We start from the raw sequence: 27,503 nt of genomic DNA, 5'->3' as shown, positions 1-27,503 counted from the left end.
ACAACAGTAACACCAAATAACCTCCCAATCACTACAGCAGCAACACCAAATAACCTTACAACAACCACAACAGTAACAGGAAGAAACCTCACAAGAACCAAAACAGTAACAACAGGCACAACCACAACCAAAACAAACAACCTCACAACGGTATCACCTACCGCGATACTTACCACACGAAGTACGCCAAAATTTTCAGCGACGAACATGTTGTCCAGTGCACATATGATATCGAGCGTAACAACAACTGGTTTAGTTTCACGAAGTTATTCAATGAATTTCACGGCAACACTAAGCCGTAAAATTTTCACCAGCCGTAAAATTACAACATTTGAAGTGACCAGAATGTCGTCACCAGTGACTGATGACGTATTAATACCATCGTCGACCTTATCAACTGCTGTTTTCGAATCATCTTCCTCCACTGCGATGACAACCATCGATTCAATTCAAGAAGTGGTGACACCAAGCACAACCACAGCAATGCCCGCTGCATCCGTGTCGTTCACTGTTACAGCAGAATCATCACCAAGTTACACCACATCTGCTATTTCACCAACAAATAATACCCTACAACTCGTGACATCTCATTATTCTATCAGGACGTCAAACAATTCAACAATCAATGACTTTGTACCATCCACAATTGTCGCATTGCCACCTAGGAATGAAATGTCTACAATGGTATCATCTTTGACATTCAGAATGGTCAGGTCTGACTCCACATTGATGGCAAGCAGCAACTCAACTCGAACTGTTCCAATGCCCAGTATATCTGGGCCGTACACTCTTAGAGCAATAATATCACCAAGTTCTTCCAAGGCTTCTATTTCACCAACAAATGATTTCCAAACAACCATATCAACAATTGTGGCATCATTTTCGGTCAATACAAAGAAAACAGCCACATCACCTTCTACCTTGGAAATGACTGGCGTCGAATCAACTGTCTTCAATACAATGTCAAATAGAGATTTTACGCCAACTCTAACATCACCTTTTGTGGATAAAACTACATTAGGCGCGTCTGCCATGTTTAGTTCACGTTACTCGATTGATACTACATTATCGCTCAGTAAAATAACCACTATGAACAACTTTACGTCACCGCCATCCTTTATAATGTCGAAATTTTCCACAAAAGCGAATACTTCCTTTACAACTACAGGAATTGGTAGCATGATATCAAGTTATCCAACTATGGGATCTCTTACGAAAACAATAGCAAAGAGCAGTGCAGCAACAATAGCAGAGACCAGTTCAATGATGGAATCAAGTTATCCAAAACTGACTGCAACACTGACTGATTCTATATCCGAAGTTTATTCGACGTCGCTAATGACTGCTGTCAGATCAACAACCCACATGGACACCATCACGCCAACTGTGGCACTACCAGGTAAAACAAACAGGGCACCTGTACCATCAACAAATCCATTTATTATGTCACCAAGCTTAAGTTATGACTACTTGTCTACAACTATCGAGGGACATAATATTACAACAACCAAACTGGCATCAAGTTTAAACGTGACGGAAATATTGACGGATTATTCACCAAAAACCACTTCTACGTCAACAGTGACTGTTATCCGATTGTCAAGCTTCACTGAGAAGCTAACCACGATAAATGCGTCTCGCGGTGGATCAGAACTGTCCGCCAAGACATCAAGGTATCCCTACATTACCCTGACTCCAACGAGTAGTTACCAGGCAACTATGGTATCCCAGCATTCAACAATTTCCTCCCGTCATTTAACATACTCTCTTTCAACCAGTAATACTTCCAACTTGGGAGAAGTTATGTCATCAATTTCCCTAAACGTGACTAAATCATCAACTGAATATATACCAGCATCATCTTCGAAACCGTTGGTAACTGGTTCCAGATCATCAAGCTTCATTCTGATGTCAACTAGAAATGTGTCGAGAAATGGGTTAATAAACGTAACCTCAAAAAATGATTACCAAAGTCCCATCTCATCCCAACATTCAACAGTACTATCTCATGATCAAGAAAATCCCTCAACTACGCGTAACTTGTTCACAAGTACTATAAAAGCGTTTAACGAATCTCTTACAACATCGAACTTGGTAGAAGAGATTAAATCAAGTTTTCCAACCAGCATTGAAACATCGAATTATTATCTTTCAAAAACACCCGTGACAACCCCAACGGCAAGTGTGAGATCATCAAACCACACTGTGACGGTAGCTGTGACGGTCAGCGCAACAACAAGAACGCACAATATATCTAAGCCAGCTACAAAGACAATTGTGATACCATCATATCAAACTCTGTTCCCCAGTTCGACAGGAGATATGGCCTTTGGCAGCTATCCGCTTCCCACCAGTATGCCAGCTAGTACCTTCCCAATTCCAAATGTAACATTTTATATGTCCAGTTTGACGAATAATTTGACCTTACAAAGTTCTCAAAACAAAAATCTCTCACAAGCCGGTACTGCAACGGGCATGGTTAAATCTATTACGTCATCGTCAGCGCTGGTTTTTACAAAAGTATTTCGTGTCATTTCGTCAACAACGATAGCCTTGTCCACTACCAGTAGATTCAATGCATCAGATTATAAATCTATATCTTCAAGATTTGCAACAACGTCTTATAGGGCTACGCCGAGCACAAGTTCGCTTCAGGTAAACACTGAAGTGCCGAAATCTATGATTTCAACATTTACACTGAAGGAGACTCCTGTAGAAAACAGCCCCTCGCCTTCATTAGCCTTGTCTACTACCAGTAGATTGGATGCATCAGATTATAAATCTTTATCTTCACACGCGACAACGTCATATAGGGCTACCCCAAGCACAAGTTCGATTCAGGTGAACACTGAAATGCCGAAATCTATGATTTCAACATTTACATTGAAAGAGACTCCTGTACAAGAGAGTTCCTCGCCTTCATTAGCCTTGTCCACTACCAGAAGATTGAATGTATTGGTCTATAAATCTATATCTTCACAATTCGCGACAACGTCATATAGCGATACGCCAAGCACAAGTTCGATTCTGGTAAACACTGAAGTGCCAAAATCTACGATCTCAACATTTACATTGAAAGAGACTCCTGTACGAAACAGTTCCTCGTCTCCATTAGCCTTGTCTACTACCAGTAGATTGAATGCATCAGATTATAAATCTTTATCTTCAAGCACAAGTTCGATTCAGGTGAACACTGAAATGCCGAAATCTATGATTTCATCATTTACATTGAAGGAGACTCCTGTACAAGAGAGTTCCTCGCCTTCATTAGCCCTGTCCACTACTAGAAGATTGAATGTATCGGTCTATAAATCTATATATTCACAATTCGCGACAACGTCATATAGCGATACGCCAAGCACAAGTTCGATTCTGGTAAACACTGAAGTGCCGAGATATACGATCTCAACATTTACATTGAAAGAGACTCCTGTACAAAACAGCTCCTCGTCTCCAATAGCCTTGTCCACTACCAGTAGATTGAATTCATCAGATTATAAATCTATATCTTCACGATTCTCGACAACGTCAAATAGCGATATCGCAAGCACAAGTTCGATTCGAGTAAACACTGAAATGCCGAAATCTATGATTTCAACATTTACATTGAAAGAGACTCCTGTAAAAAACAGCTCCTCGCCTGCATCAATATATTCGTCAACTGTGTTGGTAGCAGTCAGTAATGTTGTCACTCAAACAGCAAGCTCCCATAAAATTACTCCTAATTTGAGTGTAACTTTATTCTCCAAAATCAAATCTTCAATGGTCTTCCCATCAACAACAGACACTGCATTATCTACTCACACGCCAAGAGTGAGGTTTACCCAAACCTTTACTCCATCATTACGTTTCACGTCAGTCCCCACGGCAGTTACTTCTCGGGAGATTTCATCGCCCTGGATATCATCTTCTTCTCCCTCGCAGTCATCAAATCCATCGTCAGAAGTCAGATTATCATCATTGGATCAAAAATCTGACCAGTCTTTGATTCAGCTGCCCAGTTCCACACCATTGGTTGAATCTTCAATGAGCAGTTCGTTGTCGAGCGAAATATATTCTACGCTTTTTAATCCAGAATATAAGACTTCGGAATATTTGACAAAAAGTGTTACAAGTATAAGTCAAAGTGTTTCGTCTCCTGAATTGACAGTTACCTCGGAGAAAGGGTCAGTGCCAAGCATGAAATCGTCGATGACATTAGTTACAGCAACAATATCAGTGCAATCACAAATGGACAGCACCAGCAGCTCGAGTCGTGCTCACATTACTAGTTCTCTAGCTTCTGTAACTTCGAAAGATGATGCAAAATCCATATTCAGCAAAAAATCATCAATCCAAAATACAAGAATGACACAGCCATCTCTCTCCACTTTAAGTAGAAGCTCGATTTATTCCTACAAACAGCTTTCTAGTTCAGTGTTATTGGAAGTAACTTCAACGAAAGCCACCAGAAAAGTCTCCTCCACACTGTCTATTAGAGCTTCAACTTCATTTTTAAGTTCTAGAGGAAAGATCACAACCAAAGCAACAAGACTATCTGATGTATCATCTCTTTCAAACACAGTTGTTCAGACAAGATATCTAGAGAGTGCTTCAGATATTCCATCGTGCATAACATGTTTTCCAACACAACAAACTTCAAAAGCGTATATTACATCGTCCAGCAGTGTTGTAACTCGAAGTATCGCCGTAGAATTCAAAATTCAAGTAATACTTTTGATTCCAATTAACGTTAAAGTTAATGACAAAGATTTCATACAAAGTTTGCAGAAAAAATTGGAAGACCTGTACAACTTTGGATTAACACTTTTAACCTCTTCTCGTAAACGACGTGCTCTAGGCGAGGGGATTTTACCTGGCAATAAATTGGGAAAGTTTTCCAGACTACGTGATTTATTTAAAGAAGATTTGAATTCTCAAATGAAAGCAGACAACCGTCGATTTCGACGACAAACAACAAATATCACAAGAGTGGAGGTAAGAATTATATTCCTTGCTTCTTTTGATGATACAAGAATTGTCGAGAAAACATCTTCATTTATAATATAACATTTATAGTACGCGCGTGCTGATTGGTCGAGAAGCGTGTTTCTATAACTCTATAGAAACACGGGAATTTTCCCGCCGAACTTGACAAGCGAAGCGATGTAATGAGAATTTGTAATTGAATCGAATCATAATATTTGTACAAAATCTTTTTATTGAGTTATATTATAAAAGAAATAGAAAACATTTTTTCCTGTGTTTCTATACAGTTATAGAAACACTTGTGGGAGTTTGGGGAACTCGAAATAACGTGGAAAAACTCGCCCTACGGGCTCGTTTTCCCACTGATTATTTCTCGTTCTCCCAAACTCCCACGCGTGTTTCTATAACTGTATAGAAACACGGAAAATGTTTTCTATTTCTTAAATATAAAACGATATAGATGAATCGTATAAAATCCGGCCCGTTAAATAAACAAAAGCGAAAAATTGCAACAAATCCAGGAAGTTTTAATGGTATTTATGCTGCTAATAAACAAAGCCGGCATCTTCTTTATTTTAAACCCGGCAAAATCTGAAACTGCAAATAATGCCAGTACTTGCTGTCATAATGACAGCATTTTTGCTGCTTATTCGCAACTTATAGGCAACTGCATGCAGTCGCCGATTGAGGATAAGTCTGAATAAATTATATGGCATAATTTGAAGTTGAAAATACCTTAATAACAACGCTATTGGTCACTCATTTCTAAAGTATTTTTACATAGAAATCTACCAATATGATTGCAAGTTAGAGGTGTTGTAATTAATTTTATTCTAATTCACATACCCTGGGTGAATGGATCCTTTATTAACTGCTTGGGTACCCTTTTATCCCGTAAACAAAAAACAACGTTCTAATATCGTTTTAAATTTAGATTGTTAATGTCACCCGTCGAGCAGGCAGTGAAGATGTACGGGTTACTTTTTATGTCACCTCGGGGAATTCATTAGTACCAGCGAAAGACGCCGCAAAGACCTTGAATGCACCATCCACTGCTGACAAAGTCGCGAAGTTGGGCTATTTGGTATAAACGTATTCACCTTAATAATTTAACACGTCGATAATAACAAGCGTATTCATTCACTTTTGCGGTCAATGCCCAAACGTTAAAATATGCCATTTTCACAATTCATTTTACATCGAAACCACATGCATTCGCCAATTTTTCTTCATGTGATACAAAAGCTTAAGCTTAAGGCCTTGTTACACGGTGCAATTTTTCATGCAACTTGCAATGCAATTCTATTTTTAACATATTTAAATGAGTAAAGAGTCTTAAAAAATTAAGTTTAAGAAACGTTCATGGAAGTTTCAGCCAAAGTTTCGCCAAATTTATATATCTCGAAAGAAGAATTGTATAGCAAGTTAAAAATTAAATATTTCACCGCTTAAAATTTATCATTCAATAGCTGAAGTATCTATAGTAACCAACCAGATGTATCCAAATGAGCCTCGTTTTCATTTTGTCTCGGACTTATTTACTTATCTCTAATCGTTCAAAATGAATTATTAGCGACAATTTAGAAACAATATTTTGCTCATTATATCCGTTAGTAAATACCGTTAGTAAATAAACTCTTTGCCGCACGTGTTTTATTAATTGGGTGAGGAATGATGGTGTCCAATAGGAGACTCGCAGTGGAGACTGTAGTTTTTATATAACAACTGAACAATTAAATTTTTTGTAGGTGTCAGGGAAATTTTCGGAAGCCGCTAATCCTGTGGAAACCGAGGAGAAAAAAAAAGATGACGAGACTTTGTTGATAGTCCTTGCCGTCTGTATTCCAGTTGCATTTGTTTTTGCTGCTTGTCTGATTATCAAATGCAATAAGAAACAGAGAAGATCCCGAAAACTAAAGGTATGTTTGGGAATATTTACAACCGGATCATAGTTTATGATCTCAGAAATTCAGCTAGAACCAAGTCTGAATATGTTTCAATCTTCTAAAAATTTTCCAATCCCGTGGCAGGAATCCGACCTGCCCCTCCAAGATTTAACCGCAGCGCGTACAATATAAGCTTCGAAAACGGCACTTTTGGGGAGGGGGGGAGAACATTGGTGAAAATTGAAACTTTAAGTTTATTAGGGAGTTTCTGAGGGTAACACTTATGGTATCGAGTTTGTGATATTATGATGCTTTGATTGCGTAACCAACTACACTTACGTGAACAAAAAATCAGGATTCCGTGCAAGGTTAGCCTGCGTCACAGTCCACTCCCCGTAGTGAGTGGACTGTGACGCAGGCTAGTGCAAGGTACATTGCTCTCCTCAATTATTGTCGTCAAGAATGCATGCCTTCCCTCGCTACGCGGGAGCGTTTGATGTCGTAATACATAAGGTATATTTTGTTATAGGGGATTTGCTTTCAGGCCATCATGCATATGTCTATTCGGTCTATATTTAAAAAAGCAGGGCATGTATGGTTTAGAGCGCTTTCTTGGATAGTTAATGACGGTCCATGAATTAAATAAACCACTGTTTGTTTTAAATAGCTTAACAAAGTGTCGTTCGAACAACCAACCTCAAATGGGAAAATTAATGCTCCTGAAAGGTAAATTTTTGAAAACACTTCCTATTATATCAAAATTCTTGATGTTCTTCATTTTCATTTTTGATTTAAAATTATTACACCGCAAAGCGGAAACGAGTATTTTAAAGCAACAATCAGTAAAATATAATCGACATAATTTCTCTGGCCTTCTGGCACTGCAGGAATCATGGAGGATAGGGTGGGAGGGGGTTGGTGTTAGCAGCAGAAGCACTGCGCTTCCCAGAAAAAAACTCAAGGTCTCTACTCTTCGATGCAGGCTGTCCGTGATGTTACCTACAATACATTATAAAGGGGAACATAATTTGCCATGCACCTACATATAGCTAAAAAATACTACGAACAGCACTGAAATGTAAGCCTAACTCACTCTTGCCTTACTGCATGCTCCACTTAGAACAGTCTCTAATAATTAGTACCTCGTTGCATCAACTACATATAATAGCAGAACAAAACGCTTATTTCTTATTATCAACACATATAGCAGTATTGAAGAGAGATATACCCATGCGCCAACGCTACCGATGAAAGATTATCCAGATGTGATCGTACAGACGCCAGCAAGAAAGAAACAGAGAACAAAGAAGGCGAAAACAACTAAACGTTTGAAAACGGAAGACGAGGTAACAATTATAATATTACTGTGTGTTTAACAAGGCAATTAAATATTCCATCATGTACGTATACCTGTTGTTCTCAGGTTTCATTTAAGATAGCTTCGTCATAAGTACAGTTATCGAAATCAAACAGGTTTTATTAGTTATAGAGGATATGCTATAGTTATATGTTACAGTAGTATTTTATAAGAAAGATAATGGAGATATTACTTTTCAAATGGGGTCTGTGAGTCATCTTTAAAATGCAATGATCTTGCCTATAAAATTTCCAACCATACATATTGAATTATTGTATCCTTGGTCTAGCCCATAAAATTTTCAAACATATTATAACGAATTATGCATCAACTGTAGTTACCTAAAACATTAACGCCTGTCACACTCGATGAGAGCGAATGTTATCGAACTTTTTAAATATAGGCGCAAGTGCGCCATAACGTTTTATGAAGTTGAAACAAATTGCATTTTTCATTGTCATTTTAAGACCGACGAGAAATAAACTGAATGCTATAGACACTGTAAAATGTATCTGCATGTTTGGAAAGAAAATCGGCGAATACCGTTATTCGCGGCTTTCCTAGAACCGTCCCATAATTTCTTCTTGTCTAATTTTGATTTATAGATGGATGGTCAATCTGGTTTGGCTGGCGCATTTGAAAACATCACACGTATAAGTTTTGAAGGTCCTTCAAACGTTGCCATTGATGATATCCCTCTTCGGCTACGTCCGGCAGTGAGGCAGGATACCGACGTGAAGAAGCCAGCCAGTAAAGATATTGTTGAGGATTCCGGGGTTCCTCGCTCGTGGATAGAGAGTAAAAACAGAGTTGACATGATGAGCAGGAAGAGTGAAAGAGAAATGGACGAAGAAGTTACGGCTGATGCGACATACAACGATAAAGAAAATTATATGGAACAATCAGATGATACCATGCAAATTAAGGTTTGTCGTGTCATAATTTTGTTGTGATCACTACTGAGATGATATTTATCAAATACTTCATAATGCATCTATGATATAAAACTCGCCAAAAAATCTTTCGTTCTATACTAGGTTTTAATAGTTACTTGTTATCGGTATAGGAGTGGCTGGTAAGGTTATGCATGATGTAGACATTAGGATTCGACTGATTTTTGGATCTTTGTTAGCCCGAGGCCGGCGGCAAATTGTTGACTTTGTCTCTCTCCCTTTAAGAGGCCCATGGTACTTGTTGATAAGCACTTCAAGTCACTCGGTTATTTCATTTCTTTCTCTAGTCATCGATTATGATAAAGTCTTTATCCGCTGTCTTTTTGTAATCATAGATATTATCCTTAATTTTCTTTTACAATGAATACCATTCTTCCTCTGTGAACGAAAGCATGTCCGACTTATGATATAAGTGAATCTACTTAGCAATAAAGATGTTAGAGGAATAACATCTTCTACGCTTTTTTCTACACCAAGTACATCGTAGACTCATTGTAAGGTTATAAAAATATTTATGCATCACTAAATTGTTAGGGTTTTTTGTTGTGTAGGCCAACATAGAGAAATGGCGGAATAAAATGAGACAAAGAGAGCGAAGGAAAGGACGAAAACGTGAGAAAAAACGCACTGGGGAGAATAAACTGATCGCGTTGGAAGAAAAGAAGTTATCAAGGCGTGAATGGCTTATGGCACAACCTGAGGTAGTACTTTATGTCTGGCGATTACGTTTTTTTATGCGCGAGTTGTGAATGATTGCCAGTGGCGGCGCCACTGGAATGAATGGGAGGGGCAATTGGAAGTTAAATTAATGTTTTTCTGGGGGGACAAGTTAAAGTAATGTTTTTTTGGGGGGGGGCAAGTTCTTACTTTAAGTGAAGCAAAAATGGCCTAAAAGTATCGCATAATATGAAAAAGTCTGGGGGGATGGGGAGAGACAAGAAAATTGCGAGCCATACCCCCTGGCACCGCCGCTGAGGATTGCGGAGCAAATGAGTGGGCATAGTGAACGAATTTGCGATCCTTCGCAACGAATGCGCAACAAAAATCGTACCAAGAAGCCAGGCCAGCGACCAAGTTTTTATTCTCCATTTCATATAATTATAGAGTTCACTGGCTTCACTTAATTGCTTCTCACTTGCTACACTAGTAGTAATGTGATTTCATTTACTGAATTCCATCTTATATAGATTCAAGCAATTCTTGATGGTGAAGATTTAGCCGCATCAACCTCATCATTGTAAGTATATGCTCCATTTCTGTCATGTATATTCCATCTAATTTCTATTATCAATCTGACAAAATTTCAGACAACTGTTTTAAAACATAGGCGCACGGGTTCAAACATTCTTTTGGTACATAGCACATGCATCGGGCTACGACTGAATGCTTGTTTAATTTCTTTAGAAGAAAAAAGAAATATCGACGAGAGCGTTCGCACCAGTCAAAGAAGCATCTTTACAGCGATAGCGACAGCGAGGTATAAGACAAGCTACATAAAATTATACTTACTATAATAAGACCTAACTAGCTTTATATATATAGATGCGATGGACCATTCACATTAATCATGTCACTTGAAGATATTCTAGTTATCCTGCGTATATTCCAAATGAATGCTTGTGTCGGAAATATATTCAAAATGTGAAAGAACATGCAGTATTTAACAACTACTGTTTTAAACAACATTCTCGATTTTGTTCTAGTTTTATATAATTTTGAAATCTCGTAGTCTTTTGTTTTTCCCATGCATGCTTCATTAAATCCCGTTGTCTGTTTATCTTTAAGACTAGGTTTTTTCTTCTAGGCTTCGGCAACACCAGTAAAAAGACACCATCGTCGACGCTTTGCACAAAGGTCTACGCGTCGAGTACATCCTTCTGAGAGCGATGGTGTTCGTTTGATTGCTGTTAGACCAAGGAAGGTATGCACCAAAGCACGATATAATTATTAAAAAAGTCATTTTATACAAACAAGGTTACCATGTAATAAAGGGTAAAATTACTATCTGGTTGATGCCAAGGGTTATTTTCGCCGAAACATTGATTGAAGTTTTTACTGCCTTTAGGTATATAAAGAAAAATTTTGCTATAGAATCACCAGAATAGAATGCTTTATAAACAAGACAGTCGGTCAAAATTCACTCGGTCTGGACAATGCATGATTTTTTATTCAAAAAAACAAGGCACGCTGAGTTTAAGTCCAGTTAGGATTCTTACTTTACGTTTATACATACAATTTTTTTTCTCGTTCAATTTTCCCGGATATTCCATTTGCAGCCCCTCGTATACGCTTTTGAAGAGCCGGGACTTGAACAAGAATTTCAGCAGCGGTACATGCCACCTGAAGACAACAGTGTTCCTTTGCAAGCGCCAACAGAACCTGACGAAGAAAGGCCGTTTGGAGACGAATATGATCATCCATTGGATAGTGTGTACGATGGTAAGTACAGCTTATATACGTCGATTCAGCTGTTTTAAGGCCTAGATTTTGCATTTGAATTTCTCAGTCCATATTTAAGACAAGGTCATTCATTCGTCAAAACTCTACTCCGAAGTCAATATATAATTATTAAAAATATACGAATCTTCATTGGTGCATGTGAACTGAACCGATGCGCAAAACGGACTTTACCTCCTTCCTTTTGGCAATTTGAGGAGAGGAGACAAATTACTTCAACCTTTAAGTGTCCATTTGTTGACGTGTACAAAAGATTGTGTACACCATTTCCAAATGTGTATCCAAATCCTGTGCCCTGTTTGGGGTTACAGTTTGGAATATCTGTACAAGTGTGAAAACGATCATGCGCATAGTTAACCGTCTTGGAACAGAAACATATGATCTAAAAGACGTCCAGTAACCGTAATTCACTTTATTTTAGAAGAATTCTACGATCCATACGTACCGGAATACAGCGAACCACGGTACTATCCACCTCCAAGAACAGAATATGTTATCGCAGAGGCTCCTATGGCCTTCGAACAACCGTTCCCATGGAGAATGCACGAGACATCATTCTGTGGGACAACCCGCACGCCACATCGAGTACACCGAGTGGTCGACCCGGGTCATTCACCTCGGAAAATGTATTTCAAACAACCACCACCAAGACCATCAAGTTTATATCAACATGCAAGAAGATCTCAACGTACATCAAGGCCTGATACTGTAGACAAGACAAACGAGGTTAATGCTCCAAAGAAAACACCTCAAAAGTTAAAACCTTCTGGCGAATACGTGACCTCACACGCAAGTGCTGAGACACCAGCTCCAGGAAGGAGTGTAGTGAGCTCGAGTGAAACTTCTCCTGCTCGTTCCTGGGATTCAAAAGCAAATGATGACTTAAAGAACTATAGCATGAATGAGACTGAAGCAAGAAAGTTAGTTTCACGCGTCTTAGACAGAGCGAAAAAGAAAACTGATAAAGATTAAATCTGAACAAAAGTTACGTAAAGGCTCTTCTCACAACAATCTAGAGTCCAAAAAACATGTATTTTAGAATCGAGAAGTGCAAATTTTTGTGGACATTATGGAGTTAAAGCGCATCCGGGTTTTTCGCGTAGTGCGAATGGTTAAAACGAGTTAAAGACAAGACGCCACAGAGGCTGTACGAATATTTCAAAAACAGCAAAGAACTCATCCACAGCAAAAAAGCAACAACGTAAATTATCACTGAAAGTACAAAACGTAAAATAAAATGAAATACAAGCTACCATAGTGTACATAATAACTAAGTATACTATATAAATACATTTAGAAATTTTTGAAGATAAAAACCCTGATATGGAATATAGCTATAGTTGTATATAGAGTACTAGAATGTTCAATTATACACAAAATGACTGGTATTATGCATATATATGTATATGACACACGAATGTTTGAAATCTTCGCTAACAGGGCAAAGACATTCACTGTTTTAATTATAAAAATATTTGTATCATATATTTACAGAATTAAATTAATAGTACAATGTAAAAAATAAATGAAGCAATGGTTGAACCAAAATTTAGATGGTGAAGATTTGGATGTAGCTACATGCGGCATGCAGGGCCGGGACTGGTTTGAAAAGCGTTTAGCTGAAAAGACGGAGCCAGGGGGGTCAGTCACCAACTTTTTTATTCTGCTACCACCCTCCGCCCAGACCTTTACATATTATGCAATACTTTTAGGCCATTTTCGCTTCATTAAAGTAAGAAAATGGAAAACTAATCACTAAATCTGACAAATCTCTCAAATTTGAAGTCTAAGCCCCCTGCCCGAAAAAAAGGACTGAAAAAGAGTATAGAAAAAATGACTATTGATATTGAATGGAGGAGGTTATGAATACCCGTTGCATTCTAGAGAGAAACATTACAAGAATATTTAGAGTTGCTTTTGTGCATCATTTTTTATTAATATGTAATCACAACAAAATAATTAACTACAACATTGATTGAGAACACAAGTTAGAATACTTAAGGAACTACAATATCCCAAAATAGAATTAATCCGGCAATCTACCATCAATATTCACTAAAAGGATCTCCTTGTTCGTCCTCGATTTCAAAAGCGACAAACGAAAAACCTGAAAATGCGATCTCTACAAGAAGAGAAAGGTTACGTTAACAATCTAGGGGGATACAGTTTCGTTGAAAAATAAAAATACTTCTTTGTACAAACAGAACTACATTGGTGTGCGCTAGAAAAACAAGGAAATTATCATCCCAGTTGTTGAATAGAAGTGAAAAACTTTTTTAACTTGACAATTTGACATAACGGTTTTCTAAATTACTCAATGATAGCACATTCAATTCCTCTCCATTGGCTCGATACACCTGCATGCATGCATGTATAGCAGGTTAACAAAAGTTTTGAATTAAATTGGGGAGACAGACGCGTGATTTCAGCCGAAATTTCCTCATACGCCTAAGTAAGTATAGCTGCACTAGTGTCCTGCGTTTTTATATTATGTATTTTTCGAAAACCGTCTATAAAGATAACTTTGAAGATTACTAATTAAATTTTCTTTCCCGAGAATTTTTTTGTTCACAAGCCGTCTTTGAGAATTATTTGTAGTTCTGAAATGTTCTCTGATAAATTCATTACTTACTCATAATGACTGTAATGAAGGCTTGACATGCCACTGAGAAAGTAGCCAGGCATGATTTTAAAATTTAGTGTATTATCCAAGTAGTTCACTTCAGCTGTGTCAGCACAACGTTTAATATAGCGACCCATGTCGCAACAGTAAAAAGCCCATTGACGGTCTTCATAATAATTGTTATGAACGCTTTTTATTCCTATAATAATTTAAACATATTTATGACCACGTTTATGAGCCATAGATTATAAAAAATTGTACTAAGGGGGGGAGGTAGGAAGTAATTAAAAAATAAACTGACAGGAATGTTCACTGGATTGTTAGTGACAAATCAGTATCTGAGGTAGGGGTTTCATATCTCAGAATATTTCGTCTAGCCTTGGTTTCTTACAACTGATGACTTCAGTTTTTCAAAAGCAAAGCTTGCACGGTTTATTGTTATTGGCTTACAAACTAACTATTAAAACTTTGCATCGTATAGAATGAATAAGAGTGTAGTTTTTGGCGCGAGTTTAAAGAGTTGTTAAACAAGATGTATTTTGTACTCAGCAAAAGTTTCAGTCTCATTTTACGAAATCTATTACTTGTTTTAAGTAAGATATTACTTTTTTGACCAGGAACTGGTCCCTAAGCGCTGCTAATCTTGTTATTGTTGTTGTTGTTGTTCGAAATTTTAGATCGAAACTCGGTCACACATTTCCTAGGAAACATTTACTAGTCCGTACTGTAAAGGGGTTTCACCAAAATTTTTCCTAATAGGAAAACCTTAAAACAATAAGTTGACTATCAAATTTGAATTTAATATATAAAACAACATTGCAGTATTTTAAAACAAAAATATCATTTCTTTGTTATAAAGTACTATAATGTATATGTTGTTTTATATAATTAATTTAAATTTGATGATCAACGTTTGGAATTATATTAGCTACTTAATTATAGTCGCTGAGTCGCACGATATAAAAATAAAACTGTTTCTTAGGTCTCCTTCAGCTAATGCATGGTTACACTTAGTCATTTTCCAGACGCATGCATACACAAAACTAGCTTTGCCAAATTCGTGTTACAGTCGCAAGAAAGCATTTTTCACACAGTAATCACTCACCATTAATTACCCCATCTTGACATGTGTAATCAAGTTTTCCATCATAGCCATTTTGGTAGCCAGTCCATTTGCAATTCGTCAGGGTTACCCCTGAAGGCTCGCACGTGAACTCCCACTGTCTGTCTTCCTTGTAGTTATTGTGTCTGCTTACTATTTTTGTGAAGCGCTCGTTATCTAGAACAACAGGAAACATTTGGCAAACAATACTCCTTCTGCTGTGTCATATGTCTATATTCTTTGAAAAATAGTATTGTTTATATAGAGAGGTGATATAACACTGGCAAATATATGTAGTGATCCACTTCTTGTTTCTATCCTTGGCAACAGAGCATGGTTTTGTTTTTCTTACAAACTCGACTCCTTCAGAATATCTATACATATAAATTATATGTATATAAAAGATTGCTACTAATAACGTGCATGTAATGAGCTAGATAGTCCTGAAAATACAATTTATAGCTACCATTTTTTTCTGAATTTGACTGATGAATTTCAACACGCAGTTGGCACCCAGTGTATAAAGAATTGCTACTAACGTACATGGAATGAGCTACGTAATCCAGAAAATATAATTACGCCATTTTTTTTTAGTTTGACTGACGATTTTCAGCGCAAGAACCTTTGAAAGCAATAAGTACGTCAGTACGATATTTTCAATCGGAAAGACACTCCCTAGACTGCATGGTGCTCTTGCTATTCAGCACCTTGTTATACATGCAGAGACACCTACAAGCAGTGTTTTCGTCCCAGTTTTGCGTACTTGCTTAGAATCAGGGGCGAGTCCAGAAGCGGCCAAATGTTAGCTGCATGATTGCACGTTGTCAACATGCAACCATGCAGTCAAGTGCATGATTTAATATTGCAGAGGTACGGTTAGGTGGCCCTACAAAATATTGAGTGTTTAAAACACTTTTTCTCTTATTCAGAGATAAAATCTTACTACATTATATTAATTGTTTCTCGGCTCTCTTGTGTAGAGTTATTTCGCTGAATAATTGGCATATATAGTAAAGGTTTTGTTTCACTCACCCAGGCACGCGCGTGCCCACGTTTGGTCATAAGGCGTTGCTGACAGTTGTCTTGCTCCGACGAAAGCAAGTTGCAAACTGAGTAAACACAAAAGCTTTCCGATCATTATGATTTTTTCTAAACAATATAAGAAAAAGTGCTCTTCACACAAAAATCAAGGAGTGCTGAAGGATTGCAGAAAGTGGCATTGTTCCATGTCTGTTCCATGCGCGAGCAGATAAGTCGAGTGCGAGCTGAGTAAACCCAAGCTAAAAACTACATTTATGGCGGTTTTCCCCTTTTTCGTCGGATATATTTTTTTCAATTGTGAGAGTTCGCCGTTGATGATTCCCTTCACCGGTCACAATTGAAAAGAAAATCGAGGGGAAATTTTCGTTCGATCAAAAAATTCGGCCTAGTAGAAAACCACGAGCTCTAGTCGTATATGAGCTGATAGCATTTGTATTCTGCACTCTCCAGACAGCACCCTCCAGAATTCTGCAGTCAATTTCTTCTTTATTTACCTCAGCAAACCGGTCAGTCATTTTCTTTGGGTTTGCTAGTATCTACCCACCGTATATAAGCTGATATTTGGTGGCTAGCTCGACCAATCAGATTGCGGAATAGCTCATGCATATACAGTGAGTAGCTGTATTATAATCATCTTTATGCATGACCACATCCGAAGAACCTGCACTATATCATGTATCTTATACCCCCAATGGACGACTCGCACTTTAATCTAATTTCTTGCCTCAGTGATAAAAAAGAAATTTGCCCTAATTATAGTACGCTCCTTCTAGCTGTAATGATCTATTTTCTCCCTGTCAAAAATTAGTCTAAAGCACAAGTCGTTCATTGAAATCGGAGCTGTGTTGTGAAAGAGGTATTATTATTACCAGTGAAAAAGCGATTTTACTCAACGTTAATATAATTAGAGTATTCTTTTTTGGGCACACTTATATGCATTTTGGCTAAAATGTATGCTGACTAGGATTTGATACATGTGATGGGAAAATTGAATAATACCTGATATGATTCTATAGCATTTGTACGCAAAGAAGCGTCCAAATGTTCTGTGGCTAATTAATAAGCATGCATGCAATAATATTTAGAAGCGTTTTAAACACATAATAGGTATGAGGTAATATTATAAGTAAAACTTACCGTCGCTTTTTAATGTAACGTTATCTGGATATGCGATCCTCTTCACGATAGCTATGACTCAACTCTGCCTCAAAATTTGATTTGCGACTTATTTTAACATGTACAATTCAGGAGATGTCAGATGCAGGAATGTGCCAGATAGATTTCTGGGTAATATCGAGCGGTACTATATACGCTTGGATCACAGGTTCCTGCATAGAGGAGCACGTCATTTATGTCACTCGTCTCTATGCATCGTTGCAGATAGACAAACAACGCTAAAATTAATACTTTTGACGGAAGGTTCGGTATGTCGAGTTTCGGCGCATTGGCATCTCTGTCGCGCCGTTTCCTCTCAACATTTGGATGGCAATCACAGTCTATCGCACATCGGCGCTTTTGTATGCGATCTTTGTCGGGACTCTGTTTATATAGTTATGCTATACGTTGCCAAGATTTATTTTGAAAAAAAAATTTTAAATGATAACTCTATTATCCAGAATCACATGCAAGCTCGTCCTATGATCTTACATCCATGCACCTCTAGATCTCATGCTTACTCTCAATCCACATCAGCAGATATTGGTGTGGTATACATGTTTCTGCGTGTGCGTTTTTCTGCATAGTTTCAACCCGAAAATCTAATCCTTTTTCACAATTGTGCATTTCTTTATTGCTATCAAAGAAAAAACTATTGGATAACTTGAAAAAGTTCAATTTTTCTGCAAGAATATACGCATTCTGCGAATTTTTATACCGCCCATCATATAAATCTGGCAAATGTGAAATGGTCATTTTGAGGCTTAAAGTATATAGTTATTAATTCAGAGGAATCTTTTAGATATATAGATTTAAATATAAATATGTAGACTTTTTTGTCACCAAGTTTGAAGCCTGAGTATTGAGAATCACGTCTTACTATGCAGAAGTCTTTGAGATTTGATAGATTTTATTAATTTTATTGAAATTGGTATTTAGGGTTTAGGATTTAGGGTTGGTGTTGCATGGGCAAAAGGGATTTAACTCCTAAAAGTGGTATAACTCCCAATTTTATTAGGCTATTTTATCATCTCAGTCAACGTTATCTTACAAAGTCAATCGAATAAAGCGAGGATTAGCCTCCTCCACAGACAGCGCAACCCCAAGGAAAGCCCCAAGGGAAGCTAGAGAGGCCTGTGGAGGAGGCTAAGCGAGGATAACTTATAAGAGGTTTATTGCATGGTTAATTGGCATAGGTGCGATAGATGTCTTCAGGCGCGACTCAGGGAGGGGAAGAAAACCGTATTGTATATGACCTCTCTCCTCCGTGGTTCCACTACGACCTCCTTACAACCCCCTCTTCAGCAAATGTTACCAAATTATATATTTTATCTTTTATTGGTTTATTACTGCCGACGAAATTAAAAATTAAGAAAAAAAAACAAAAAACAAAACCTAGGCGAATTTTCACTCCGTCGCTCACGCCGGAGTAATTAGAATTTATTGAGAAAATTAAATTTTAGGACGGCGTATATATTTACCTCAGCGTAAAAGTTTATATATGTCGGTAGATATCTAGGTTGGTAGACCGCTTCATTGTATTATATACTCAGATATGCCATATATACCGTAGGAACAAAATGAACAATAGCGTACAAAAGAAATCAGTTGAGCATTGGACGAGTACATGAATATACAGTGTTCCCCAAAGGAAAACCCTTAAGAACAAAAAACTGATTTCAATAGAGGGTTCTTTTCTTGGACTCACGGTACACCCGACCATCAATTAAGCGGATCATGTTATATGAGGTCGTAGACTGCAATGGTCAGTTTAATATACGATTCCCTCAAAATATTGTTTTTATTCAGAATAAATTTGTCAATATATATAAGCTTTTAATTATGGAGAATTTCATTAATTATTTTGTATAATTAGTTGTTCCTAAAGGAACTGGTTTTATAAATTTCAATATAACCAGGTAGCAGGGTGGCAGCGTCCTCAAAGAAATTAGCACCAAATGCTGTATAACAACTGCCTGAAAAAGACAAAACACTACTCGACGTTTCGGTCACCTGAGGGCATTCCTTATACTAATTCTCCTGACGAAGGTTCTCAGCTCGAAACATCGAGAAGCGTTTTGTCTATTTTCGGCAGTTGTTATACCACATTTGATGCTAAGTTTTATAAATTTTATTTTAATTAAGTATTCCCGAGCGATGGCTTCTAGGATACCTTATGGGATAGGATATCTAATCTTCGCCGGCCTGTTCTCGCCACTTAAACTCGTCCTGGAAACGTGTTTTCTTATTTTTCATATCTTCCATTTCAACTTAACCCTGCTCTACAGTTCCAGCATTTAAAAAAAGTGATAATATAAAGACAATCGCAATGCATGGTTAAACTACAGGGTGTCCCAAAAAAGACGAAAACTATTGAAATCACCCATAACAATGCAATTGTTATAGAGTTTGAATGCCTAAGCACTCTGTTGGGACCCACAGGTGTATAAATGTTTACCATACTCATTTTTATGCATGCATATGATGGAGTAAAATTTGCTTGTTCACAAAAATGATATTTACTAACAATATTTACAATTTACAAATATGGATGACCTTCGACATGTCCCCTTTCTCTAGCAACACAAAGCATTTAGCATTTTATAAGTTGCATTAAATCCCCACGGGCTGACTATTGTGGTCAATCTTCTATACTGAGTGTCAATCGCTCTACAGGGTGTCTCAAAAAAAACGCAACCACTTAATATTCTAAAATTCATATTGTTCACAAGCTCAATAGATTTTATGCCCCTGGGATTTTAAAATGGCTTCCAATCGTACTGTTCAACTGCTAATAGTCAAATCAGCTAAACTAATAATGGTGTAGCTAACAACCGAACAGCGAGTTTTTATTGTTGTGCATGATAACTTGAATGCTAACCGTCGACCTTGTAAAATAAATTGTAAATAAAATTTTACTCGTTAAATACTTTCAATTCAGCTCGTTGGTTTACGCACCCGACTTTGTTTACCGACGATTGTGCCGCTAGAATATGATTACAAGCTTTCTCGCATTCCAGGGGCCAAACGTCTTTTGTGTTGTAGAACAAAGAGGATATTCATGAATATTAAGTGGTTGCGTTTTTTTTGATACACCCTGTATTGCTCAGCTATACCAAAAACTTTTTATAGACTGAAACGCGGTTTCCCTCATTATGGGTACCCATCCTAGCCGTGCCGTTGCATGCTAATAAATTGAGTGTTGTTTAAACCTGGCTTGAATGACTGAGTTGAAGACACGTTGCGTTATTTGCAGAATTAATTTTGCGTGGATAGCAAGAAGTGATTAACACGGAAATAGAAGCCGCCAGGCAGAACTCATGCATGAGCTGTGCTTGTCTGCACACATTTCAAAAGCCCATTTGAATTCTCAGTCAGGATGTCTTCTACTGTATAATCATGCCAACGGGATAGAAACTCACAGTCGGTCGCACATGAACGCTCTTACGATCTTTCTCAGGTGTTACTTAGCTATTATGGAATTGGTTGTAAAAACATGACATAATTTGTGTCGAATTCGGGTCATGGTGCTTGAGTTGTAAATTACAACTCAAGCACCATGACCCGAATTCGAAATGTAAATTCAAATATCGTTACCCATGCATATCTGTAAATTGTAATTACTGGTAATAAAAATCATTTGTGGGTACAAACAAACTTTCATCATGCATAAAAAGCTATGTTATATGAACATTTATACACCTCTGGGTCCCAACAGGGGACGATTTTATAGGTGATCATCAATAGTTTGGCGTTTATTTGGGGCAACCTGTATACAAATTGTATTTATTTTAAATCATTAACCTATTGCATGTATTCAGACTATTTATTGTCAATGGACATCAAAACGTTATAATTTAACCGGATGGAATAGTCAGATTAAAAAATACGGCATGCAATAACTATAATCATAAATGTAGACAATCTAGTATCAAATAATAATCATAATAAAGTACGAATGAGGTGATAATTTCATGAATCAAATAGATTTCGGGATGGCGTAAAGGTTATGGTCCGGTTAAGGAGTAAAGATTTCAGTATTGCATGATACATGCAGAAAGCAAGCTCAGTTTGTTTCTTTTTTAAATTTTTGTCTCCTCTGGCAATTTTTTAGCGCATGCTAATTTGAAATTTAGAATTAACGCTTATAGCGAAGCAGACCGTTTTAGTGCAACCGTTTCAGTCCTTTGAATTGCAGGCAGCCAACCAAGGGGGAGCTGTGCTTAACTTCAGTCAAAGAAAAAGCGAAGAAGTGACTGTTCACACGATTCAATTTGTCGCTTCCAATTCACCTCTTACGTATGGATTGTAGTCAGTTGTTGACAAAGCAATACAGCATCAGCTGATTTGCCTCCCACATTTGTCGGCTACACTTCAAAGCAACAGACAATAAACATTAGAAGAGAATTGGATCCGATAAAGTTAGACTGTGTGAACGCGGTCTATAGTCTTATGGAAGAAACCACTATATAGATGTTTTACATTTGACATACCCTGAAATCAGCGTATAAACCAGAGCTGTGATAAGAAATATAAACAATAAGATGACAACCCCCCCTGGACTGTCATTATCGTCTCATTATACCATTGTTTTATTTCTTGCCTACGTCTCAGCTAATAACATGAATTTTACCCTCATTTAATATAAAAAGTAATTCTACATGAAAAGTAAATTCATATTATTTTTATAAAAAGTAATTCAGAATAAATTAGAAGAATGTGGAAGCTCCTATATTAATAATTAAAACGACCACTCCAGAACACGGTAGACTGAAATTTTGCATTCCTGGGTTCCTATGACGTCATACATTCCCAGGGTGATCACTTCAAAACCATGACTCTGTGAGTGAAATCAGTTAGTTTTCCACTGTTTATCTTTCGGTTCGCAAGTAAATAATTTTTTATATCAGTTGAGTTTCGTATCTGGTGTAACTACCAGGGGCCAGTCGTTGAAAGCTATATAGGTTTTTTAAATGCTTCTAAACTGCTGTTAGTTTTAAAACCTTTTTGGAAATTGGCTTCTGTGAGTCCAGAAAATATTTATGGAAAAATATATTCAACTTTGTAAAGAACCGATTAAAAAAATTGGTGTGAAGTTTCGTTTTAATCCAGGGCCGGGGATAAGCTAACCGGCTTTTGAATAACCGGCCCCAGGTTAACCAGTAACCACCAGTTGATTCAATTGACAGATTTAAACAGACTTGGTTAGTGGAACAATAGTTTAACCCACCCAGACAGGGTCTTCAGAAAGTTACAAAATTCGTTGAATAATTAGATATCTACTGCATGCAGATATATATAGCAGTTCAATAGCTACATACGCGACTGATTATGCTTCTGGGAATTATGTATGCATGGCTTATAATTATTTTCTTTTCAGATATTTTATATTATTTTCCAAGTAGATAATTATTAGACAGGATAACGACACAAGATGATTATATATAGTTACAGCTAAGCAGGCAACGTGCGAAAAAACTAATGCAAGAATCATATGTTTACAATGTTGCACGCATTCTTATTCGTAAAAAAAACGTCCTTTTGTGCTATAGACGGTATAATTCCCACTGCAAAGGTTTTGCCTCCTGAGAGCGGAATGATGTTCAAAGTTAGTGGCCGAAATCAAGTGGCTGTCATATCTTCGGTGCGGCGAAATGACCTTGTACACAAGGAGGTCGTTTATTCAAGCGTAAAACACGCACCGAGAACAATATCCAGAAGTCGATCGTAATGTTAATTAAGTCAGGAAATATTAAAATGTATCGTATCCCAGTTTTGAGGCATTGTTATCGAACATAGCTGTTGTGGAGAGCTCACGTGAAGATCACTATACTAAAACACATAGTTAGCAGGTAAGTTTTTATTCCCTTCTTGATTTTAAAAATATAACAAAATATCGCTCTAATCATTGTTGATATAGTTCAGCGGATGACACTGTTGTAGTGACTGTGCAGAAATAGTTACATCGTATAATTTTTTAATTTCCAAACTAGTTTTCTGACTGAGTGAACTGACACCATAACATTCGATAAATTCATTAAACATCCCTTTAGTTTGGTCTCTGGGAAATAAGTTTCATGTTTATAATAGGCCTGATGGATCATCACAAAGATATGCGTGCAATCCAGGCCGATCTAGCCTTGTGCGTGCAGTGCTTGGGTTAATTGAGCATGACTTCAACGTTAACATGCAAGCTTTCCCCTGCTTACAGTTGGATGAAAACTGATCTTAAAAGTTCGCTTGGAGTGTAACAGAATTTTAACATGCTAGCGCCTTTCTACTTGCTCGTGTAGCTAATAACATAGCAAAACCCATATACCCTGTTCTAAAAATAAGTTGCGCTGAATTTTAGCATGATTTAATTCGTTCCCAATGTGTTATGTGATTGTCTGAGCTGTTCTAGTGCACGCATGGCATTGTACATTTCTCGAATTGTTCGATTCTACATGTAAAGAGGTAAAAGCTAAATAGACTTAAATAGAATTTGTGCTATATAAATAGCATTCTGACTATTACTGCACAGAAGCGAATAGTTTGGGCATTCAGAGGAATTTTGTAGTTTGAAAAACCATTTTGTCCTTTTTCAACCTCTTCCAAAGTGTGTCAAATCTGTTTTACGGCCGCGCATTGACTTAACGTGCAGATCTTTTTTTTCTGTATTTGTATTGCTTATCCTATTTCAAGTATTTGATTTTTAATCAGTCTCCATTCCTCGTACATTGTGACTCCCAGAATATTATTATGCCTTGTGAAGAAATGTGTCAAGTTCTGACTATTACGTCTATTGCGTTTGTAAACTGATCGAGTCATATTATACATTACACCCACACTCTAATACCCGTTGGCCAACATTTGCCTTGCTTCATTGATAATTGAGAGCGATTTTGCTCACTTGCCTACTTATAGACCACGATGATGTTTACAATACCATTACGCATCTGTATTTTTGTATTGGCTGTTACTGGATTGGTGAGCGGATTGCACGAGACGTCCTTAGTCTCCCGATGGGTAAGAGAATGTCCAGGTACGAAAAAACGAATCTTCTTCTATGTTATACGCTGACAATTCTGATTTTAGCCCTGCATGCACATATGGTTCGCTTATAGGTCGCTCCTATATGTCATTATGTCAGTCGTAGTCACTCTAGTGTGTTTACACAACAAGAAAACATAGTTTGTCTGTCTTAGCCTCCCAGGTAACAAATAATAGGAATAGGTCTTTTCACCTGGTAAAAATAATGACATTAGAAACTGTACAAGGGTTAGAGATGGAAATCAGGGATGCATTATTGAAGCTCTTTGACCGAGCCTTCACCTTAACAGCAAATGATTACACTGGATTGAAAGGGAGTGGAGAAAGTTCATTATTATAAATTATACCTTTTTGATAAGTCGACTACACCTCCATTTTAGCAACGGCAACAGTATTTAGCTGGTTTACAGAAACGTTTATTCAGGTTCTTTTATTTCCTTGGAAAGCCAATTGTCTTTTTGCCTCTCCACCGCCCTTCTTCTTGTTCAACTGTAGTATTTTCCACAAGCCATATAAATTATGTAAGGTAATCAATCATATTTCCTGTGAACATTGGAATTTTGTCCTACCTCGACACTTATAGATGGACATCAGTTATCTCGGATTTCAAGCACATACCACTGGAACCGAGGAACATCTGATCGCAAATGGATACTGGAATGCGAACCATCGCCTCTCCGACTATACGCGTGTTTCTGGACACCAGACGTGAATGGTTTTGATCAAGACGTGAATTTCGACTGCAAAAATGGGATCATCGCTGGTAAATGACATAACGTCTCATACATTAAGCATTAAATGAACGTTGAGCAATGAGTTTCAGCTTTGACAGTAACTGCTTTTGATTGCTAAAGAATTTGCTAAAGGTTTTTCTCATCTCGGGACGACTTATGGCGTTTTCATCGACATTTTCATTGTCAACCATTGATATTTTTCACATTATAACATGTTATGCGCAACACAATGCGAAATTACAAATCTCTTTTTACATTTTATGGAAAATCTTTGGATGAGGTATTTGTGCCGGAATCCGGAAATCAGAATACACTCTTGAAGCAATTGTCTGCCTATGCTTGAGGATGAATTATTGTCATTTCCTTTAAAATATAAGTTATAGACCTATTCGAAAAAGAGCAAGAGGCCTGTTTTGAGAAACCGAAGCTAGCCAGATTTTCTTTGCTGCGTTTTCGGGTTATTTGTTTATATTCTCACACTCTTGTACTGGACCTGTTACAAGCTACACAAAAGCGAAGTTTTGCCGGTCAAAATTTAGAAATAAATTATACAGATGATTCATAGCAGAAAAACGCGACTAGCCTCGTTTTCGCGTAATAGGCTTCTTGCTCTTTTGGAATTAATCTATATATGATTGCCGTGATTCCCCCTTTCCGCAAAAGTCGAGAATTTCTGTGCAGATGTGGAAGATACATAGGCATGAAACATTGGATACAAATTCATCCCGAATATGCGAAAATATAAATCAGAATTACTGGTGTAAAATGACTCTATCGTCGTTCTTGATGCTTAAAAAATAGCTAAAAGTTCTGATCAATTTTTCACCAATAACCTTCATCGATTTTTTCATTAAATCAGGAATGGAGGCGTCCGGATATGGTAGGACCAGCTCTGATCGAAAGTTTGCGTTTAGATGCTGCGAGGCAGAAGCTTATCTCGGGAAAGAATACACAACCGACTATATCAATGAATACGGAAAAGACTTTTCGTACACAGTGAAAAGTGGCGAGTTCATAACCGGAGTGTACAGTCACCATAGGAATGGAGCCGGCTACGAGTAAGTCGAATGTTCGTTATTCTGAGAAAGTATATGTTTGGGGTAGTTGTTGGTAAACTTGGTAGGGTCATAGATCATCGTCACTGCTTATAGAGTCAGATTTGCATGATGTATAGCCCCAGATGGCAGCCCGAATTAAGTCTAAGAGGCTTAGGCTTGGCAGAAAAGTTCTCTCTTTGCAATTCGCAATTGACGTTTCCAATTTGTCTCATTCATTCTAGGTTTCTAATGAATCCAAAGTAATTTTTCTTATTTGCCTTTTTTAGGGACAGGCAATGGAAGTTTGATTTGAAGAAGAAGCTATTCTGAACAGTCTTCTTTTATATCAAAACGTTTTGCAAAAATTGTAGTAGAGAACTTGTAGTTGGGGATTTGTAAAGGACAGTTTTTTGTCTGTTCCGTACTTTTTTTACCCTTCTTTCTTTGTATACGCAGTAAACCGAAATTTAATGGAACATTAGTTTCAAATTATGGCAGTGTTTTAATATTGAAAACATCTTCAGACCGTGATTCCAATCCAAATGACTATATACCCCCAACCATCAAATTGAGTGATTCGTATATTATCGCGGCCCTTCCCTAACCTTTCGCACCCCTAAGCCACTAGGGTCGTATGAACCGAGGGATAGGAGCAATGGAAATACCATCACCGTCTTCCACAATTTTTACGTGATTAGTTTCGGAGTACGTTTTCCATATAATTGCTATGACTGAGTGAAGCCAACGTGTCGGCCATCCACATTTTCCATAATTCTTACATTTTTACATTGTGTGCGTTCTTTGTAAGATGTGTGTGTTAGACGACTTCCACACGACGATTGTGCTAAGCTCGATGGCTGCATTTTTAGCATCGTCGAAAGCATGCATGTAGTTTTATTTTCAACGATTGAGATGCAATCCTTTAAATATTTCCTGCTGGTAAACAGTAAAGCGAGCTTTTCCACTTCCCAATTTATCTTCCCTGAATATAATTTATGCTTATCTAGAATGTAGCCATTTCAGAACAGCTGGACCGACTTTCTATTCAGACTTTAGAAGCTCTATTGTTTTCTTCTCTTTTCGATTTTCCGCGGGTTATATGTATTCAATGTATGGGTTAAGAATGTGACGTGGTGAATTATTCAGTAATTATGTAAA

The 27,503-nt window shown here is 37.4% G+C and overlaps 3 protein-coding genes across 3 annotated transcripts; 2 read left to right on the top strand and 1 right to left on the bottom strand.

The window, feature by feature from the left end:
* Positions 1-109: 109 nt before the first annotated feature.
* LOC114534849 (mucin-3A-like) lies at positions 110-13,138 on the top strand. The gene is made up of 13 exons (XM_028556322.1): positions 110-4,977; positions 5,903-6,052; positions 6,717-6,887; positions 7,522-7,580; positions 8,062-8,200; positions 8,817-9,137; positions 9,716-9,865; positions 10,352-10,401; positions 10,569-10,641; positions 10,969-11,085; positions 11,441-11,603; positions 12,043-12,597; positions 12,807-13,138. Exons 1-12 carry the CDS (start codon positions 208-210, stop codon positions 12,591-12,593), a joined length of 6,714 nt encoding a protein of 2,237 aa, XP_028412123.1. The 5' UTR covers positions 110-207; the 3' UTR covers positions 12,594-12,597; positions 12,807-13,138.
* A 404-nt stretch (positions 13,139-13,542) lies between these two features.
* Positions 13,543-17,593, bottom strand: LOC114534859 (millepora cytotoxin-1-like). The gene is made up of 5 exons (XM_028556339.1): positions 17,525-17,593; positions 16,379-16,495; positions 15,350-15,523; positions 14,254-14,443; positions 13,543-13,743 (listed from the first exon to the last, which is right to left on the bottom strand). The coding sequence occupies exons 2-5, from the start codon at positions 16,482-16,484 to the stop codon at positions 13,707-13,709; spliced, it is 507 nt and encodes a 168-aa protein (XP_028412140.1). The 5' UTR covers positions 16,485-16,495; positions 17,525-17,593; the 3' UTR covers positions 13,543-13,706.
* Positions 17,594-23,311: 5,718 nt separating this feature from the next.
* On the top strand, positions 23,312-26,834 carry LOC114534890 (dermatopontin-like). The gene is made up of 5 exons (XM_028556366.1): positions 23,312-23,394; positions 24,449-24,566; positions 25,158-25,337; positions 26,168-26,366; positions 26,633-26,834. The coding sequence occupies exons 2-5, from the start codon at positions 24,455-24,457 to the stop codon at positions 26,673-26,675; spliced, it is 534 nt and encodes a 177-aa protein (XP_028412167.1). The 5' UTR covers positions 23,312-23,394; positions 24,449-24,454; the 3' UTR covers positions 26,676-26,834.
* Positions 26,835-27,503: the final 669 nt, after the last annotated feature.

This window comes from Dendronephthya gigantea, unplaced genomic scaffold, assembly GCF_004324835.1.
Source record: "Dendronephthya gigantea isolate DGI-Jeju-01 unplaced genomic scaffold, DenGig_1.0 000108F, whole genome shotgun sequence".
Classification (NCBI taxonomy): domain Eukaryota; kingdom Metazoa; phylum Cnidaria; class Anthozoa; order Malacalcyonacea; family Nephtheidae; genus Dendronephthya; species Dendronephthya gigantea.
This window is presented reverse-complemented; position numbering and strand designations above follow the sequence as displayed.